General features: G+C 36.7%; 1 protein-coding gene across 1 annotated transcript; it reads right to left on the bottom strand.

The window, feature by feature from the left end:
* Window positions 1-1,155: 1,155 nt before the first annotated feature.
* On the bottom strand, window positions 1,156-12,524 carry ica1 (islet cell autoantigen 1). The gene is made up of 14 exons (XM_062422792.1): window positions 12,508-12,524; window positions 12,227-12,398; window positions 11,577-11,649; window positions 10,073-10,196; window positions 9,110-9,308; window positions 7,276-7,401; window positions 6,920-7,018; window positions 6,739-6,839; window positions 6,498-6,544; window positions 6,081-6,098; window positions 5,908-5,921; window positions 4,791-5,010; window positions 1,516-1,605; window positions 1,156-1,277 (listed from the first exon to the last, which is right to left on the bottom strand). Exons 1-14 carry the CDS (start codon window positions 12,522-12,524, stop codon window positions 1,156-1,158), a joined length of 1,422 nt encoding a protein of 473 aa, XP_062278776.1.
* Window positions 12,525-19,504: the final 6,980 nt, after the last annotated feature.

Consider the following 19,504-nt stretch of genomic DNA (forward strand, 5'->3'; position numbering starts at 1 on the left):
CTATTTTATAAACTCTGATCTTTGCCATGTGTACTTTCTTTCTCCTGTATTTCAGAAAATAGCCTGCGGACTGTTTTTAAATCTTCAGTAATGAGAGTCAGAAATAAAGTATGAATGCTACTACAGACTACAGATTTCCAAAGGCAGCTGATTCGAAAGGCTTATTGTTCCAAACTCCTATTGAGGTAACCAAGCTAAACATTAAATGTTTAACCCAGTGAAAGCGGCCCAAAAAGGCAAAAAGTCTGATCGTCTTGTAAATGTTTCTCTTTCACAATGGAAAAGACAAGAGAGCTGATGGTTGTTAGTGGGACACTTACAGCAGTGTGTTGTTGCCACCATGAGGAAAAAAATCACATCAGTTTCTTGTTAAGAGGATATATTTATCTCATTAAAGTAACACACTGTCATATCATATTCTATTATTTCAACATAGCATATGGTTTTATTTGAGCAAATTTTCTCTCTTTATAAGAACATATTAGTTTATCTTGTTATATTAAGAAACATATTTTTCTAATTTTATATTGTTAGAACAAGAAAGAGATCCAGTTAGGGTTGTAAATAACTTGTCATTATTGATAAATCTGTCAATTATTTTCTCCATTAGAGTGAAAATAGCCTGCTGGTTAAGACATAAACCACATTACTGTAACATCTAAAGTTCAAATTCAACTGCGGAGCTTTGTTGCATGTCATACTCCTCTTTCCTTTCTCTCTGCACTTGCAAAACTGTCAAATTAAGCAAAAGAAAATACGGAAAAAAACTATCTTTGGTTAATAAAGGGGTTAAAAATTCAAAATGTAATCCAAATTTGCTTGTTTTATTCAGCCAAAAGTTGAAAACCCAAAGATATTAAGTTTATTACGATATATGAAAATGAAAAAAACAGCTTTTTGGCTTTTTTGCTTGAAAAACTATTAAAATAACGAACTAATAATCTATCAAAATAGTTGATAAATTCTGCCCCTTTCATCGAATAGTTGACTTCAGCTCATCGAGCTGAAGCTTAAAACCAAGACATCATATGTGTGTGTGTGTGTGTGTGTGTGTGTGTCTGATCAGAGTTTTTGTCACAGTGGCAGCAACATGCTCGTGTACCCATTAACAAAGGTAACCCTCTCAAGAGGCGTCATGGTGACGCTGAGGAGGTACTACGCGTTTTGAAGTTCGTGCTCTGCGTCAGTTTTGCCGACCGCATCAGGATTGGAGAGAGGGTCCAAGTCTGCAAACAGGTTGAACCACGCAGAGAGGTCTTTGGACGTCCCTGTCGTCTCTGTAAAATGAGGGTTAAAAAAAGAAAAAGGGGGTAAATGTCAGTGAGACAGACTGCGGAGAAAATGCAAACACCTCCATTTGTCCTGCAGCTGGATGAGGTCCAAAGTTATGAATGGAAACAACCCACAAGTTATTTTAAGTACCCATAAACACAGGTTTCAGTTGTCTTTAAATGAGTTACGTCTTTTTCTCTCGAATCTTTTTCATATGTTTTACTCATTTGGCCCCCGTCCTACCTTTCACTGCTGGCTTCGAAGGGTTCTGATTGGCTCCAGATGAGTGCTCTGTTGCCGGAGCGACGGGCTGTGGAACGATCCTGCTCCAATCTGAAATGGAGACGCAGATTTAGCCGAATCGACAGGGAACGATTAATGTGCCGAAGCCCGATCCAACAAAATAAATCAGCGCTCTGCTTCACGCTCTGCTGATGTGGTAACAGACACACAAACATCAATAATAAAAACATTTATCATGGCAAAAAAAATCACGTCTGACATTGTTAGCGGTTTATTAAACGCAGGCTGAAAGTTGCGTATACATCACTGAGATCTTGTTTCAGGGAAATTTATTTTCCTTTCATCCTTTGTGTATCCAGAAAATACAACATAGCTGCACTAAATACCACCAGGGAGGACTCTGGATGGAGCTGTTTATATTGTATCTGGTAACAAACAAATCCATACTCCAAATACAAACAAATGACTCAAAATGCAAGGCATTTTGACATATGCCTCTGCATATTTTTTGCGTATTAGTGCATTATGGTATTTCAGCTCCTGGTGTTACCTTGATTGTACCTGCTTTAACCTCCATCTGTTCTGACTGTTCCTTCTTTCCTCCCTTCCTTCCTTCCGTCTGTCATTGCTCCCTCCTTCCTTCTTTCCCTTCCTTCCTTCTTCCTTCCATCCTTCCATCTTTCCTTCCTTCCATCCTTCCTTTCCTCCCTTCCTTCCTCCCTCTTTTTCTTCCTTCCTTCCCTCCCTCTTTCCTTCTTTCCTTTCCTTCCTTCCTTCTTTCCTTCCTTCCTTCCATCTTTCCTTCCTTCTTTCCTTCCTTCCTTCCTTCCTTCCTTTCTTCCTTCCTTCCATCTTTCCTTCCTTCCTTGACTCGAGGACAACAGGAGGGTTAAATTAAAGTCCAGAGTGTGTTATTCTTTTTAGATAAATGTCATTATGGGACTGGACTTAAAGTTAAAGCAGGCCAAAAAAAAGAAGCTTTTATTGTGTCTTATTAGAGGCATCTAAATGTTTTTGGCTGATTAGGATTAAATGACTTTCTTCCTTGTTATAGTTTTGTTTAACATTCTTGGTCTCGGGCCGTTTAGTATTTGTCTGTTTGCTCTGTTCGGTCATGTTTTTTGACCTATTTTGGACTCCCATCGTTTTAGGTAGGGCTGGTATCATGTTGGTGATGGACTAGTTTATTAATCTCCAGTGTGTAATTAAATTGTCCTAGCAGCTAGATTTGGTAAAACAAACAGAGATACAGTGAAAAACATTTTTTTAAAAACATGCTGCTTCTTGCATTGAGTGACGTCTTTTGATCACGCTGTCGTATAAACACTCCTGGTGTCACAGTGACTCTTTAACTTCACGGAACAAGTTTCCTCCTGCTCTGTGGTTTAGTTTTCTTTCATGAGAAGCTCTTCTGCGTCTGCGGTGGTTCTGCATTATTGCCATTTGATATATGGTGATTGATTAACAGCGGAGTAAAGTATTTAGTGAGAACAGAATGAGCTTGGTAAAAGCACGGCAGGTTTTAGAGAGCACAGAGATGGATTTGATAAGATAGTTTTGATTAGTTTTGTGCTTACACTGGTGTTTCATCCAGTTATGTTGCACTTACAGTAAAAGTCTCTCTCTACCTGCACTCACACATTAACTACAGCATAAATTACCTTTGTACTCATTCATTTCAATTGTGTTGGATACTTTTTTTTAACTTTTGGGTGTTCAGATAGTTTATTGTTGTAGTTGTTTCAGCTCTGCGGCCTCTAAATGTAGAGTTCAAGCTGAAATATCAATTAAATGTAGACAATATCAAGCAGGTTAAACTTATTTTTACATCTTTCCAGCTGGACCCTGTCAAACCTCGTCACCATGCTGCTTTCCTCTGATCCCACACACCATATGTTACTTTTGGACATGTTCTGATACATATTGTTGTAAAATTGGGGGGGAAGAAAACTCCACTTTATTCTCTTTCTAGCACTTTTCCTTTTGATTATCACTCACAGGAATATTAGGTCATACAGGAATTATATTTTACAGTCTCGCTCTCTCCAAATCACTACATTAACTAAATTCTGAGCAGCCGAACATTATTTCTTAACACATTTATTAGCACTGAAACGTTAACTTTGCCAACTAATTTCAGCCCGTAAAACCCACACAAACGTACGGTGGGCTTTTCATTTTCTTATACTGTAACTTTTTATAATGGGGGCTACTCAGAGCTTCAAGCTGGAAATAGACAAAACCAAATCAACAAAACCAGACGAGGTGCTAGCAGCCAGTGCCCAGATGAAATGGAAAGTATCTGGCAATTAAATAGTACTTATGGGTAAGCAAATCTAATTGCCATGTTAAAACAGCCTCCTTCTATTACTTTGACAGACGTGGGTTTGATAAATCATTTTAAAGCCACTTTTCTCTGTGTGTGGAAATACTTTGCTACAAAAGGGGGGGAAAATGCAGCTCATTTTAGAAGTGGATTTTTATGCATTTGCTAATGAATCCATTCATAGAGAGACAATGTAACTTATTATTTAGTTTTCAGGCATACTTATTTCACCAAATTACTCAATAAAATTGGGATAATGGCTAATTTTGGTGGTTTTGCAGGGAGGGAGAGTTTTCCCTCATGGTGGAGAACTCAAGTGGTCTCATTCTGATCATGCAACTTCAGAGCTTTTTGGGCACATTTGTCCTTTTTCTGGTTCACATAATTTTTGACCAAAAGTAAGACTGAATGCTCCTGAAAATGTCAAATGGTGTAACCACAAAAGAATGATAAATATTAAATATTTTATTCACCTACAGTGTATTTAAGTGTTATACAAGTAATTACTTAAAATAAATGAATGTGAAAAAATAATGTGAATGGTTCCTGATTGACATGATTCCCCAGATTAAATTTAATATTTAGAACAATTGTATTCCATTACCTTTATTTAATATAAAAAGTTATAATGTAAGATCATGCCAAACTAGTTGATATGGTGTTTTATTGAGAATTTAGCATGTTAAGCATGTTTGGTACAATTTTATTGCATGTATTAGGTACAAAGTTTTTATGGTTATACCACTTACACATTTTTGCCATAATCCTCTAATATATTCTCTCAAAATGAATTGAAAGCAGAAATGTTATGCTGGGTCCACACAAAAAAGAATATGTGCAGGTTATTCATACGTTTATTTTCAAACTTTAACCCCTTTAAATTTGACTAAACCACATGGATGCAAAACATCACTGACCCATATACAGTACAGACTAAATATGTGCTGACCTGAGAGGGAAGACTGCAGATTATTTAAGCTCTGGTCCAACAGCTGAGATGGTAGAAAGAAGGAGTTTTCCTTTTGCTGGGTCTCCATTGGTCCAGAAGATGCTGCGCTCGTTCCTTCCTCAGCCTCTCCAAACACTTCAGTCCACTCCCGAGAGAAGTCGCCCTCATCCACAGACAAACCGCCCAGGATCTCATTCAGTAACGCCGTGCTGTCCTTCTCCTCTCCCTCTAAGTCTGTATAGGCCAAGAGGAGTTCTTCATTTCCTACAATGACCAAGCAGAGTTTTTGCACTCAGAAAACATTAATAATTTAAGTTCAGATAAGATAATCCTTTATTAGTCCCATGATGGGGAAATGTATAGCATTAGCATTTACAGCAAAGTGGAAAATAAAAAAAGGAAAGAGCATCAATAAAATAATAATAAGTAAACAAGCAATAAGAACAATTGGAAATAAAAAGTTGAGTGTGAATACAGTATGGTGAATATGCAAATGTTGCTAATGTCTGTCCAGAAAATGATTACATATTTTTAATCAAAGGATTCAGAGGTTATAATGCATTGACTTGCATTTTGTAAATGGGAGACACATGTTCAAAATTTCAGCTTTCAGATTTCTTTAGTATTGTCATTTTTCTTTATGAACTTTCATACATAAGAAAAAATTAACTATTGTTTCCCTTAATAGACAATAACAACAAAAAAGTATATGAAAAAGAAAACAGCAATCTAAAAATGAATGAATGAATGAATGGGCCTGGATAAAAGTCATTGATTTAAAATAGTCATAATTAAAGGATATAAAGTGTGAGAGTGCCTGTTATCAGAAGTACTCACATTCTGTACTTAAGTAGAAGTACAGATACTTGTGTAAAAAAAGGCTCTGGTAAAAGTAGAGGTACTGATTCAACTCCTTTACTCCATTAAAAGTAAGAAAGTACAGGCTCTGAAATGTACTTAAGTACAAAAGTAAAAAGTAAAAATACATTTTTACCGTCAATGATACACAAAACCTCTCCTGATAACTTGACAAAATGAAAAAAGTTCTCGGCACACAAAATAGGAAAGTGTTCCTCTTTTGTTAACATCCTGCACAGACAAAAAAACATCACTGGACACAGTCTGGTTCTGCTGCAAGCCAAATTTCTTTGTGTCATGTCTTCTTTTTATAAAGTCACCAAGGTTGAAACAAGTAACGAGCCCATTTTGACAATGTAAGGAGTAGAAAAGCACATATATTCAAATGTAGGGAGTAAAAGTAAAAAGTAATCAGAAAATAAAGTAAAGTACAGATACCCAGAAAATCTACTTTAAGTACAGTAATGAAGTACAAATACTTTGTCACTTCCAACCTGTTATCTGTAAAGTTCATAAGTGTCCCTTTAAAGTGCTAACAGTGGGAATATGTGACGGGAGTTAAGGAGTCTGACTGCCTGTAAACCACAGCTGAAACAATCAATTAAAAAAGTTCAAGCCTCTTAAAAAAAAAAAAGTGAATATCTGCTTGTTTTGTTGGTAGTAAACTGAATATTCTGTGGTGTGGAGCGATGGTCAGAAAAAAAAGGCAACTTGAAGATGTCATCCTCGGCTCTGGGAACATTTTTTCCCATCAAACTTCATCAGATTATTGAAGAAAATAATCAGCAGATGATTTAATAATGGAAATAATCATTAGTTGAATGAGTGTTAAAGCATATAATCTTTTACCTTCTCTGGTCTTATCGCTGGAGTTTTCATTTACTAGTGAGATGAGTCTATAAAAATGACAAAAAAGAGATCAGTTTATAACATTTTGTACATACTGTACGCAAAGCAGCTGTTGTAGAAATATGTTTACATTCAGTGTAGACTGCTTCGGTGCTTATAAACATATTCTTAGTTTTTTTCCCTGCTGGTGTTTGGTCTACCTGCATGAGCAAAGATCAAAATGAGATAAGAATTTACTCACTGGTCATCTGTGGCCTCGGCTTTCTTTCCATCTTTTGCTTCTGCTTTAATTTTCTTCTTCGCCTTCTTCTTAGAGAGCTTGTCCATCGGATCTTGTAATGTCTAGATGAATAATCAAGTTTTTGGTTATAGGTTGTTTTTTTGATCAGATCTAATCTACGGAGGTCAAGCTGCTCTCTGACCTTAAGTGTGGAAAACTCATAATGCTGACAGCCCTTGAAGCTCTCGTGAATGGCCGCCATAGTGTGGGACGTCTTCTCCCAGAAGTGCAAAAGTGTTGTCTGGAACACAGTGAGAAGGTCACACAGTTTGGTAAAAGCAATGATTAACTTTTAAGCAGTCTGACAATCAGTTAATTCATGATCCGTTTCTAGTGAGCAGCATCTCCCTGTGTGGTGTGATAGTTAAATCTCCTCGCTGTGTTTTTGTATTGCTTTGTTCCCTTCATGTTTGTCTTCCTTCCTGGCCCTAACCGCATGTGGTATAGCCCATTTAAGATCAATGGAGTGTGTGCTAACAACTGGGATTTGTGGTATACCTGGTATGTGGTTAAAACATGAGAGAGGAGGTTGCAGCGACTGGCTCCCAGCAGGTCAACTTTCTGGCAGACGTCGTTCTTCAGTTTGTCAAAGCTTGTTTTGGTAGAGCGTACCTGGGCTTGAACCTGAGATACAGGATAAGAAAATGTCCCAACTGCAGATAAGCACTCAGTGTTTGGTATCATACAGGTTTGAACAGTGAAAACACAAACAGTATAATTCAAGTTTGTGCCTGTGCGAGTTAAAATAACTGAAGTGTGAGCAGAAACAGTTTGCAGGCCTCTATGTAAGTATGAGCCCATGAAACACCACATTTAATGGTGTGTTCTGCCCTCTGTTGGCTTTTATTTGCAGCTTTTTTTCCTACTTCATACAGTTTGTGTGGTCTAATAGTGAGTATTAGAGCAAATTAGCAAAAAAATGGATTATAACATTTTCTGTTATATTTTCTGTTATATTTATGTTAAGAGAAAGAATATGTCAACTCCAGATGCACCAAATGTTCTTAACCACCCACATCTGCTCTTACCCATGTGTGCTGAATGATGAATCCCACTTGATCTTAAATTGGATTGTTTGTTATTAACAAAGGTTACGCCCCCTAAACATGATATAAAGGCAGGTGTTGTGCATGTGTCCAGGAATCGGAGAGATGCCACCAAAATAAAGGCAGCAAGAAGATGAATTTTAGCAATAATGGAATTGATGTACTGTTAAATAAACTTATTATAGTCCTAATTGGGATCAAGCCCACAAATTAAATAATCCAATTGTTATAATTACTCTGAAACATAATTTTACTTTGATTATATGATATTCATGCTTTTTTTTAATGTTCCTAAAATGTAAAACTTAAGCATTGGTGAAATTGATGACTGACAGTGAAATCATCATATGTTACAATTTAGTTTAGTTTAGTAAGATTACCTCTCTACTGCTGTATATTGTATAATGTCTTGTGCAAAAATTGATCTATGATTGCTGTAATCCATATCACAATAGTATTATGGTCGAAATGGAAATTGTATGAAGATTGAAAAACTAAGCTATACTTGTATGGTTATTTCAGTGGCTTTGTTCTTGACAAAAAATACTTGATAATCTTTAAGTAAAAAAAAAAAGAAGAGAAAATGTGCGCAGCCCAGAAATCAGCGGGTAACAAAAAAGGAACAAATTGCAGATAGGACTGAAAATGAGAGGGTATTTGTCCCTATGTCTTCTTGCACGAGGCCCAATGTGTCAATAAATCAATTAGTAGATTGAAAGAAATTAATCACCAACTATTCTGATAATTGATTCATCGATTCAGCCATTTTATCAAGTTAAAAAAAAAAATCACTCTGCTTCCATCTTCTTCTCCAAAATGAAGATTTGCTGCTTCTCTTTTATATAATTAGGGTTTTATGCTGGTGATTGGGCAAACGAGACATTTCAAGAGATCACCTCGGGTTCTGGGGACTTGGAAGGACAAATGTTCTGATATATGTATATATATTAATTGAAAAAATAATTGAAAGATTAATTAATGATAAAAAAAAAAATGTTGCAGCCCTACAGCAAATAGCCTGGAATTGGAGCAATCATACTATTTTACTTTTTATTTTCTCCCACACACTCTGCTGTCAGGTTTATGACATTATTACTGTTTTTATGAAGCTCTGGCCACGAAATAAATGCAACCTTAAAAAGAACAAACAATTTAACAAAAGCACAGTGGGGGGTATTATGCTGCATAGACTCTAAATATACTGTTTTATGTCATTATGACATGCTAAACCTTCTGGTCTAAAAAAGGCTCTGTTTGTCTGACTTCTGAATCTGTCTGAGACGAACCTTGCGAAATTTCTCCATCTGTTTATGTGTATCTGGATCCAGCTCCTGGGATACATCCTTCATCCAAAGAAGCGCTCCGCGGTATTCAGTCCTGGATTGTTCCATCCGGTTCACCGTTAGCCATGTGTCTGAGATAGCTCGGTAGCGAAACGTTTCCACCTCCTGGTACAAACGGCACAGAGGGTTCCTCAGAGCCATTCTGTAAAATGTAGTGTTGAGTTCAGTATTAAGGGAGTAAAACTACATAAATTATCATACGAAAACTTAAAATAACAGCCTCTAATGACTTTTACATGGCACATTACAGTCTGATGAAAAGGTTAAAGGCGCTTTGAGCCACAAAAGGCCAAAATCTTAAAAGTATCTTGCAAAAGCAAATAGTGAATTCAATCAAAGTTCCTGAGAAGAATCAGTTCAGATGTATTTTTTCACCAAAGACACAAAACCCCTTAACAAAAAGAAACTAATGAACATTTACGCAGCAAAATCACCAACATGGCACACAGTACAAGCTACCAATAATCTCAGCAATGGTCACATTTGATTACCATTGATTATCTTTATCTGTCTCTATTCTAAGACTTTCACAATTGCTGTAATATAAAGTTATAATAATGCAACACTTAATTTAAGTATTATCTGTCTTTATTTATGATCCGTTTGAAATGTTTCTAGTTAGCTGATATTGATACAGATTCAGTAACTCTGCTATTAATAAAAACTGGCTTCATCGCTGTGATTGTGATTCTTTGATTCCCTCCAATGGAAATGTCCCAGAAGACTCCACATCCAGTTCTTGATTACATTTGGTCAAATAAGACACTCTGCTCTGATCCTTTTTCGGATTTGAATTGATATGATCCACCTTTTACATAAAAATCTATTTAACTCTAACTTGAATAATGTGAGCAGGACGTGGCAGACATCTGTCAAACATACTCTGATGTAATGTACGTGTCTTACCTCTGCTGGGAGGAGAAGCAGAGTGCTTTCCCAGTGGCCTGCATGATCTTTCCAGCCCGTGTTTTATCCTGCGAGCCCTGCGAGCGCAGGAAACGGCCCAGCTCGTTCTCCTCTTGGGAAAGAACTGCACAGAAATGTTGAATTAGACATCTTGATTTGCAATTTTAGTCATATTAAATGATGCTAGAAAAAATGTACTAGATAAGGAACTTTCATTTTGCGTTGATTTCTGGGGCACCTGTGGACTAAAGTGGTAATGTTTCTTGGGAATGAAGACTGCATTTCCCATGAGCACCACATCTGTGTGAAGCTAGTATCAAATGAGGAAGCACCTTAATCTCATCACATTGATGCTGGTGCTGGTAGCCTTCATCAACGTCTTAATTTAAACAGCACTGAGCTGATTTAAAGCCCAAAGTTTCGTCAAAAAGTGTGTTGAAAACTACTTTTTATACATTTTCAAACATCACACAAGGCGTCCTGTAGGATAATTACATCATTCAGTAATAAAACCATCATCAGTCTCACCTGTTCGCTTTACATATAATGGCGCCATCTGGTGGTTAAACCAAATCAATTCAACCAAGAGAAACAAACAAAAATCTGATTCCAGTATAATTTCCATCATATTGTATCAAAGCTAAATAATAACAGTTAAATCTAGTGTTGTTCTTCATTCGGTCCATGTGGTTATAGTGTGTTTCAGAAGTGATAGACCCAGATAACAACCTCAGTTATTACAGTTCACTTTCTCAGTGCTTTGAAAGTGTTGACTAGAAATGGTGTGGCTGTGTTTTACTAGCAGAGATTCTCTTTAGGTTTGTTTTATTCATATATAAGATGCCTTGTGTGATGTTTTAAAATGTATAAAAAGTATTTTTCAACCTATTATTCCTGTTTGGTTCCTGTTAAAGTTGAAGAGTGAGCAATACCAGCTAGATAAAGTTGCTTCTCTATGCACAAAAAGTCTGCTACGAAACTCCTGGACAGGGTCTGGAGTCACTGGGTAGGAAAGAGGATGGTACTCTTAAGTCTCTGGTGTAGCAGATCTTTGTTTTACACGCAACTCTGTGCAGCTGCATAGCACAGATAGAACAACTCTGATTGTTGGTTAGACCAATGTACCCAAACTGTAGAGCTGTGACAACCAATTATTTTCATTATCAGTTAATCTGCAGATTATTTTCTCACTGCATCAGTAAATTTATAATTTGTTACAAATTTGTGAAAATGTCGATATTATTTTCTTCGACCAACTATCCAAAACATAAAAATACTCAATTTACTGTGATATATAACAAAGAAAAAGAACAAATCATCATATTTGAGTTTCTGGAAAATGTTTGATATTTTAGCTTCAAGGCTTAATTGATTCATAAAATAATTGCCAGTTAATTTTCCGTCAATTGACCACAGTTCGTGCTTTAGTCTTCGGGATTTCATTGCTAATTGAGTTATTTTACACATAATAGTTCAAGTTTCTTTGCTGTTTATGTGAACGTACGGCAGATCCTCCTCTGGTACTGCTCGATAACCTTCAGCAGCTCCATGCACGTCCTCTGGATGGAGTGAAAGACCTGCAGAGCCAGAAGGAAATCAGTGTGAACATAAAGTCAAAGAAATAAACGATCATTGTTGGAATTGTTCTCAGTTTAGTCAGACTTGTGTGTTATACACTGGTTGAATAAACTCAGATTATTTTCAAGAAGACAAACCACAGATATCCGGCTGAGTCTGTGATCTTTTTTATTGATTTCTAGAAGTAATATCAGTGAAAAGGTAAAAATAGAAGTGATTAAATGTCACATCAAAGCCGCTTTGTAGACGTCCAGTTTTCAATCTTTCATCTCAAACCTGGACATGAACTAAATTATGTCTGAAGCTTTTCCATCGTATTGATTTCAGCCATTAAACTCATCTCACTGCAGAGATGGAGACATAGATGATGATGGTTGGAGAAGCAGCTTAATGTAAGTTTTAAGCCTCAAGCAAATATTGGAATTGAGTAAATCAGAAAGCCATCTTAGTCAGTGCACAATCCACCTGAGGGGAAAGTATCGCCAGTGTTTCTTAATGTTTCTTTGACATGACTGAAGTTAAACTACAAGCCCCCCCCCCCCCCCCCCCCCCAAACTGTTTCATATTCCTCCTCACCTCCAGTTTTCCATCCAGATCCGCGTCCGACGCCACGACATGTTCGTCCTCTTTCTTCCCGGTGACTTTGATGAGCGTCTGCTTGGTTTTCCAGTACTTCTGCTGGAACTTATTCACCACAGATGAGTCTTGGCTTTGGATGAAGCGGTCCAAATAGTCTCGGGAATAGCCGCTGCAATGACACAGAGGTTGGACCAGTGTTGTGACTGCTGCTCTCCAATTTTACAGTGTTGGAGGAACTCATTGAGTTATATGAAGTGTAGGCACAGAGGTATACTCACAAATTCCCTCCCTCCATTTTTCAAGACGACCTGTGAGGAGAGAAAATAGTGTTATAGTATAGATAAGTGTTGTTTACCGATGGAGTGATGTATGTAGTCATTTCGTTTTCTCTAATAGCTCATATTTTATGCATTATATTACAGCCACACATCTTCTCTATGCGTAAATAGATGCATTACAGAAAATATCAGCGTTATCAAAACTGCAGTGTTACAATCGGGCCTGTGTGCAATGGATAATTGTTCGTATTGTTCGCTTAAATTACGCAGTGTTACTAGTCACATGTCATGTATGCTCTCAGTTTTCAGTTAGATCACATTTAGCTCTCAGATTATGTTAACGTGTTCGTTAAAGCGTCAAGTTAAAGCTCGAGTAACAGTCTTTGTCAGCTCCTTGCTGCATAGTTGAAGTGTGTTTGGGAGTTTTCTCTTGTTATGTCTTAAAATTTAACACTTTTGAAAGACGCCTAACCATTAGGATGAGTTTGCAGTTACGGTTGACTCTGGATGACACACCAAACTTTAATGGAAGCAAATCTCAGTTCACTTTGTTGAAGTGGACTGGATGCCGCTTTATGAAAGACAACTAAGTTCAATAGCGGCTTTTAAAGTTCACAAAATGATCCAAACTTTCAAGAGAAATTGGCCTTTAAAAATTCTTACTAATAAGGATATTTTTCAGATATGCATACGGCAAAAGTAGGAAGCATTAAGAAAATAACTAAACAGATTTTTTAAGGTATTACCTGTTCGTCAGCTCATTGTGAGGGTTTTAATCAGAATGAAGAGACAGCACCATGTTTCATTGATCCTCTTACTTATCAAACTGATTCTGAAATTTTACTGATTATTTTCAAAGTCCAGAGGAGCCCTACTGCAGGTTATAGCAGGGACCTGTCATACTTTAAATATAATAACTATTCATTTAAACCTCCTGTTAGCCTCCCAGGTCAAAATTGACCCGAGGACAACAGGTGTGATTATGTGCTGCCTTTAAGAAGTTTTAAATGGTTGTAAAACAGTATCATGACTTAACTTTGACATACCAGTCTATGATAATCCATCAACTAATTATCATATTTTCCTCTGAGCTTAAATTTAGCTAAAATATTTAATAATTTCTGCTTTTTAACTCACAAATGAGGTAAATTTAAATGACGCCTATTGAGCATAATTTCCAAAAATATGTGACAATATTGTAGTGATCGGTGCTTTCATAAAATATTTACACAATGAGATTTTTGATAAATAATCATCAGTAATGTGGATATAGTGACTACAGGAAGTGGGTAAAGGCAAATAATAGAGCAGCTACAACAGTCTGGTATATATATTACAATATTACAATATCCAAAATCTAACACGATATCTAGTTCATATATATAGCTCATATCATGATATCGATATGATATCAATATATTGCTCAGCTCTATTGCTTTGAGTCATTAGTGTAGGCAATAGTTTTGTTAAAGATATGATCACTGCATACTTATACAATCTCCTCTTGGCCCTTGTGTTGGTGAAGTGACTCAAGCTTATGTGACTGGAGCATATTGAAGTGTAATAACTGAACCCGCCCTGCAGCTACAAGTCATAATAAGGTGTGACAGAGCTCTTTGCCTATTTGTATTTCTACCATCCCACCCAGCCAGGATCAAACATTAACCGGACAGACATTTAACAACGAGTAGATTTGATCTTTTGAGGAGATTTATCTCATGATGATGATAAACACACACACACACACACACCAGCACCACCATCACCAGATGTTATCTAGCAGTGCATCACCTGCCTACTGTCTGTCAGCAGCGGGATGAAATGAATAAATAATCAGATTTTTACACAGGGCTACAGACCGTGCGTCACGACCCCTGTTGATGTCATGACGCAGTGCTGTGGACGCGCTTCACGACACCTTTTAATCACGATGGAGAAATAAATTGAAGCCGATATTGAGCTTATTCTGATTTAAGCAACGTGACAGACCTCAAAACATCACATCTGAGAGAAGAATCACAACAATACTGAAAGCTACACAGAAAAGCAGCACTTCCCTCCCTTCCTCCTTTTAAATTTAACCCCCTCCCCACTAAAAAAAAAAACAATATAAATAAGCAGAAATCACCATAAACACGCATCTTGTTGTAGACGTACCTCGCAGTGTTGATACCATGTAGAAAACCTTCCTTATATCCCTCCCATCGCCGGCTTTCCACACTGCAGGCCCTGCCGTATGCACACACAGCTGCTCATTATACGCCTGCACCAAACACTGCTGACGTCATCCAGGGTGCGCTCTCGCGCCTCTCCCATCACATCTAATTGGCCCGAGACGTGACGTTTTTCCAAATGTGTGTCTCGTGCAAACACGGATATTAGGCTTCTGAATACAGTATAATTGACTCGTGCATGTAGCTGTAGGGTGGTGTTTGTTTATCATTGTGCAAACTGGTTTGATGGCCACTGAGTAGAAAAGACTAATAAGAGACATTAAAGGCGAGGTAAGTGTTTTATTTTTTGTTAATTTACCTATATAGATTATAGAAATATTTACTTTTTTTTTTTTAAGTGCAATTCTCAACAGGTCATAATTAAATCAGGTCATAAACAGGTCATACTTCAGGTTAAACAGGTCATAATTAATACCTAAATTAAATAATTTCCTGTATAGTGCCATACATAGATAGATAGTTAGATAGATAGATACATAGATAGATAGATAGATAGATAGATAGATAGATAGATAGATAGATAGATAGATAGATAGAAAGGGGACATTCATGTATCCAATAGCTCATACATAAACACAAATAAACAAATAATACAAAAAGCCTAAAAGTTAAAAAATAATATATAAAAAACCTAAAAGTGATAAAACTAACCAAAAGTATACAAGAGGAGTATACATTAAGAGGAGGAAAGACTATTCAGAATGATTGCAGTGCCCTATCACTATCTTATGATGTTATCATTGTAAAGTCTGATGGTGATCAATCATCATGGCTGGGTTAACTAATAAGGTACACCACAGCAAATATTTGTTGCCAGACCCTTTATTGATTGCCACCCTTAAAGATCCCCTTTTGACATGCTTTAAAATGTATATAAATACTCTGCTTTAAATAATATTAAAGTATATTAAGATATATTATTATTATTATTATATTATTATTATAAAACATATATAATATTTGTACCTATATGTTTATATAATATGATTATCTCACTTAAATCCTTAAAACATTTACTCATTTTTCTCTCCCATTAAAAATCCCCAAATCTATGAATATGGAAATATGTTCCACTTCACATACTGGACCACGATTGGCTCCAAAATTGTTGTGATGTCACAAATTGTGCTTGTAGTTACACCCATTAAACTCTTGGCATATCCCCACTGTTTACACTTTAAATGGGCGCTCTCGCACTTTATGAACATGAACACCCTTTTAATTATGACTATATTAAATCATGACTTTTATCCAGGCCTATTCATTTTAGATTGCTATTTTTTTGCACTATTTTTTTTCTTGTCTTTTAAGGTAAACAATATTTTGTTTTCTCATGTATGGTAGTGCATAATGAAAGTGACAATAAAGGAAATCTTTAATCTTGAACTCTGCACAGTGAAGCTTAAACATCACAGTGAAATAACAATAAGATAAACATGAGTGGAGGCAGATTTTAACCTTGTGCTCTGTGCATTGTGTATATAAGTTGTTGATATAAGTTTGTCTAGTGGTGGAAAAATTTGGATTTCAATGCCACAGCTAGTCAAGGTAAAGCTAATTTTAACGACTTCATACATTTATATGTAGTTTAATCTGTAGCAATGTGTCATATTTTAAAAGTTAAATGTGTTTTTTTTGTTTGGATATTCCTAATCTGACAAGTAACTATAGTAGTAGAAATATAAAATAGTACAAGTGGAAAATACGCAAGGGAAATTCATGTGCCTCAAAATTCTACTTAAAGGTTTCACAAATGTTGGAGTCTGTGTTAAAACAGTGGTCAGATTATACCTGCTGTAATCAGTCTGGTTCATACTGGCCATCAAAAGATTAATTTCTAATGTACTTGAGATGAGAGATATTTTTTTCCAATGTTTATCTGGATATAATATAAAGTGGGTATTTTCCAAAGTTACCATCTGTTTAGCATAAAGTTCCCTCTTTTTTGTGACGATCCTCCGTCTGGATCTCATCAGGGAAACACCAGAAGGAAATTTGGACTGAAAAGACAGAACTTTGGAAGATATCCACTTGAATTTTGGTAAACTCAGACCGCTGAGACCTCATATTAGTTTCACATAAACTTCTGAATACATTTAGCATGAAACAAGGTCTGAATTTTTTTCCCATGACTTACATTGAAAGCAAATTAGAAAGCAGTCTCTTAGTTATGGCCATTATAAACAGGAAGAATGATTAAAGTGAAAAAAACAAACTTGTATCAATGTTGAAATGCAGTTGATTTAAGACAGACTTGAAAAAAGGTTCAACCTCTCCTTTAAACAAATGTAAATGTACCTTATTCATATCCATCAAGACAAAAACTAAGCTTAATACACAAATGCACACTTGAGAAGATTTCTTATAAAGTATTACTTTATATCTTATATCTTTTTTATGTTATATTATATCTTATATTATACAAAATATATTGGAGGCACATTTCATGAGTAAGATGTTCTCTTATTATAAAATGACAGCTATGAATGTATATTAGATTAAATTAGAGCTGCAACAATTAGTCATTTATCCGTTTTTTAAGCAAAAAATGCCAAATGTAGCTGGTTTTAACTTCTCCAATGTGATGATTTGATGCTTTTCTGTGTCAAGTCAAGTTTTTTTTATTTCTATAGCTCCAACAGAAGTTATCTCAGGGTACTTTATACCTTGACAAGGCAAGGCAGCTTTATTTACAGTATATAGCACATTTCATACCCAGGGGCAACTCAATGTGCTTTACATAAAAACAAACATTTGGCAGTAAGAATTGGAAGCATCAAAACATACAAAAACAAATCAAAACCCAATAATAGTGAAAAACAGGTAGAACAGGTCTAGACTGTGCTCTTTAATGTACAATGAGAAGAAACCTCAAGCAGAACCGGGCTTCAGCAGCACATCAGCATGTCCATTCAGGGCCTAAAATGTCATATATGATAATAAACTAGATATCTTTAGATTGGTGATGGTACAAAACAAGATATCTGAAAATGTGACCTTTGACTTTGGAAAATTAAAATGGCAGTTTATCACTGATTTCTGACATTTCATCGGCCAAACGATTAATCAAGGAAGTATTCTGTGCATTAATTGATAATGAAAATAATCATTAGCTGCAGCCTTAGATTAAATTGTGTTAAACGTATACTCATCTTTTCCAAACTTGTGTGCATCCAGACCATAAAACGTCTACCCATGTTTAGTTCTGTCCTCCTCCAAAGGATGGCAGTGTAACATAAAGGAAGGCCAGTGCACCTTAATAGTCTCCTCTCCCTTGTTTGGGGCCCCGAGCTTTCATCTGTTGGCTTCCATTTATTTCATCACACTATACTGCAGCTGATCTAATAGCATGTACATTTTGTTGTCACCTAAAGGGAATTTCTTGTCATGCTCCAAATTGATGTACCTGTTTGTAGCCTTGGACAGTATTTGTGCTGCAGAATCACTGAGCAGCAGTGTGAGCAGCATACAGTTCAGGCAATTATTTTTTATTTGTTTATTTAATTCAGCACACTGAGGTACATTTAAACAGTAGATTATAGGTTTCTAACTTGGGAAAATGTGTTTTTTTTATGTACAGCTTTGCAGACTTATCACCAAGAGAGCATTGAACCCTTTGATCCTTTTTTACCCCCTGAAGTCACTTTCTCTACAATACAGCCTCTTTTTCATACTGTATGCAATATGGATACAAGCATGTGATGTTTGGTAGGTTATTTTGCATCTTTAGTATCATAATACGCTCTGATTTCCCAAAGGAGGGACCTCCTGTGTGCCTCGGCACCCTTCCAAACCTTGACCTCTGACATCATCTCCAGGCTTTTGATATGAGCAGATAGATGCATCTCTTAAGGAGAGGATATAATCTCCATAAATACCAATGTCCTTCACCCCACCCGATGCTCCTCCTGCACTTACCGGCCTTATCGTCAGGTCCACGATGGTATCACAGCAATTTGAGTTCACTTAAATAATACAGGAACCCTAAATTAAGAGATGCTGTTGGGGGTTTAATTCAATCAGGACAGAGTTGGAGGAATTCCTTTCTGATATTGATCAGGGGCTGTGCTCCTCTATTGATTTTGTCTGACATTTCCTTACTCTAACTCTGGGTGCTGTTCTACAGTTGTGAGATTTTCTTTGTATTTATAAGTGCCGTCTATCATATTCAGCCGGTATTGAAGTGGCTAACGCATCGAATCCCTTTTTTTTTTTTGGGACACAGACTTGAAAGTGCCCTCATTATGAAGGTTTGCAACCCCCCGACAGTGCCCGACCTGACCCCAAAAATTGCTCAATTGACTTTTTCCATCCGCAGTTATGTGTGGTGATGGGGAACCATGACATTTACATTTGCACCACTCCAATATGCCAATATGATTCCTTGCTCGGCGCAAGTTTTCGACACAGACTATAGCTCAAAACAGGTCACAGGATCAAAAGTGTCTCTTGCCTGAAGGAGACACTGAGTCGATCTTTTCCATTTCTGCACCAAATGCTGTTTTCTCTCCTCTCCCCCCTCCCCCCACCACTCTCATCTCTCTTCTCCTATCTCTCTCTCTCTCTCTCTTTCTCTCTCTCTCTCAGTAACTTGCTGGAACACATTTAGATCCTGAGTAGAACTCCTCAGTGCCCACTCATCACTCTGCGTGGTGTTTGAAGATTACTACGCTCAGAGACATCCTCACTGGGCATCCAGGCAGCTTAGAGGCCAAAATCCATAATCCCTTACCCTTCATGGGAATTCTCCATGCACTTCAACA

This window comes from Scomber scombrus, chromosome 7 (genome assembly GCF_963691925.1).
Source record: "Scomber scombrus chromosome 7, fScoSco1.1, whole genome shotgun sequence".
NCBI classification, from domain to species: Eukaryota; Metazoa; Chordata; class Actinopteri; order Scombriformes; family Scombridae; genus Scomber; species Scomber scombrus.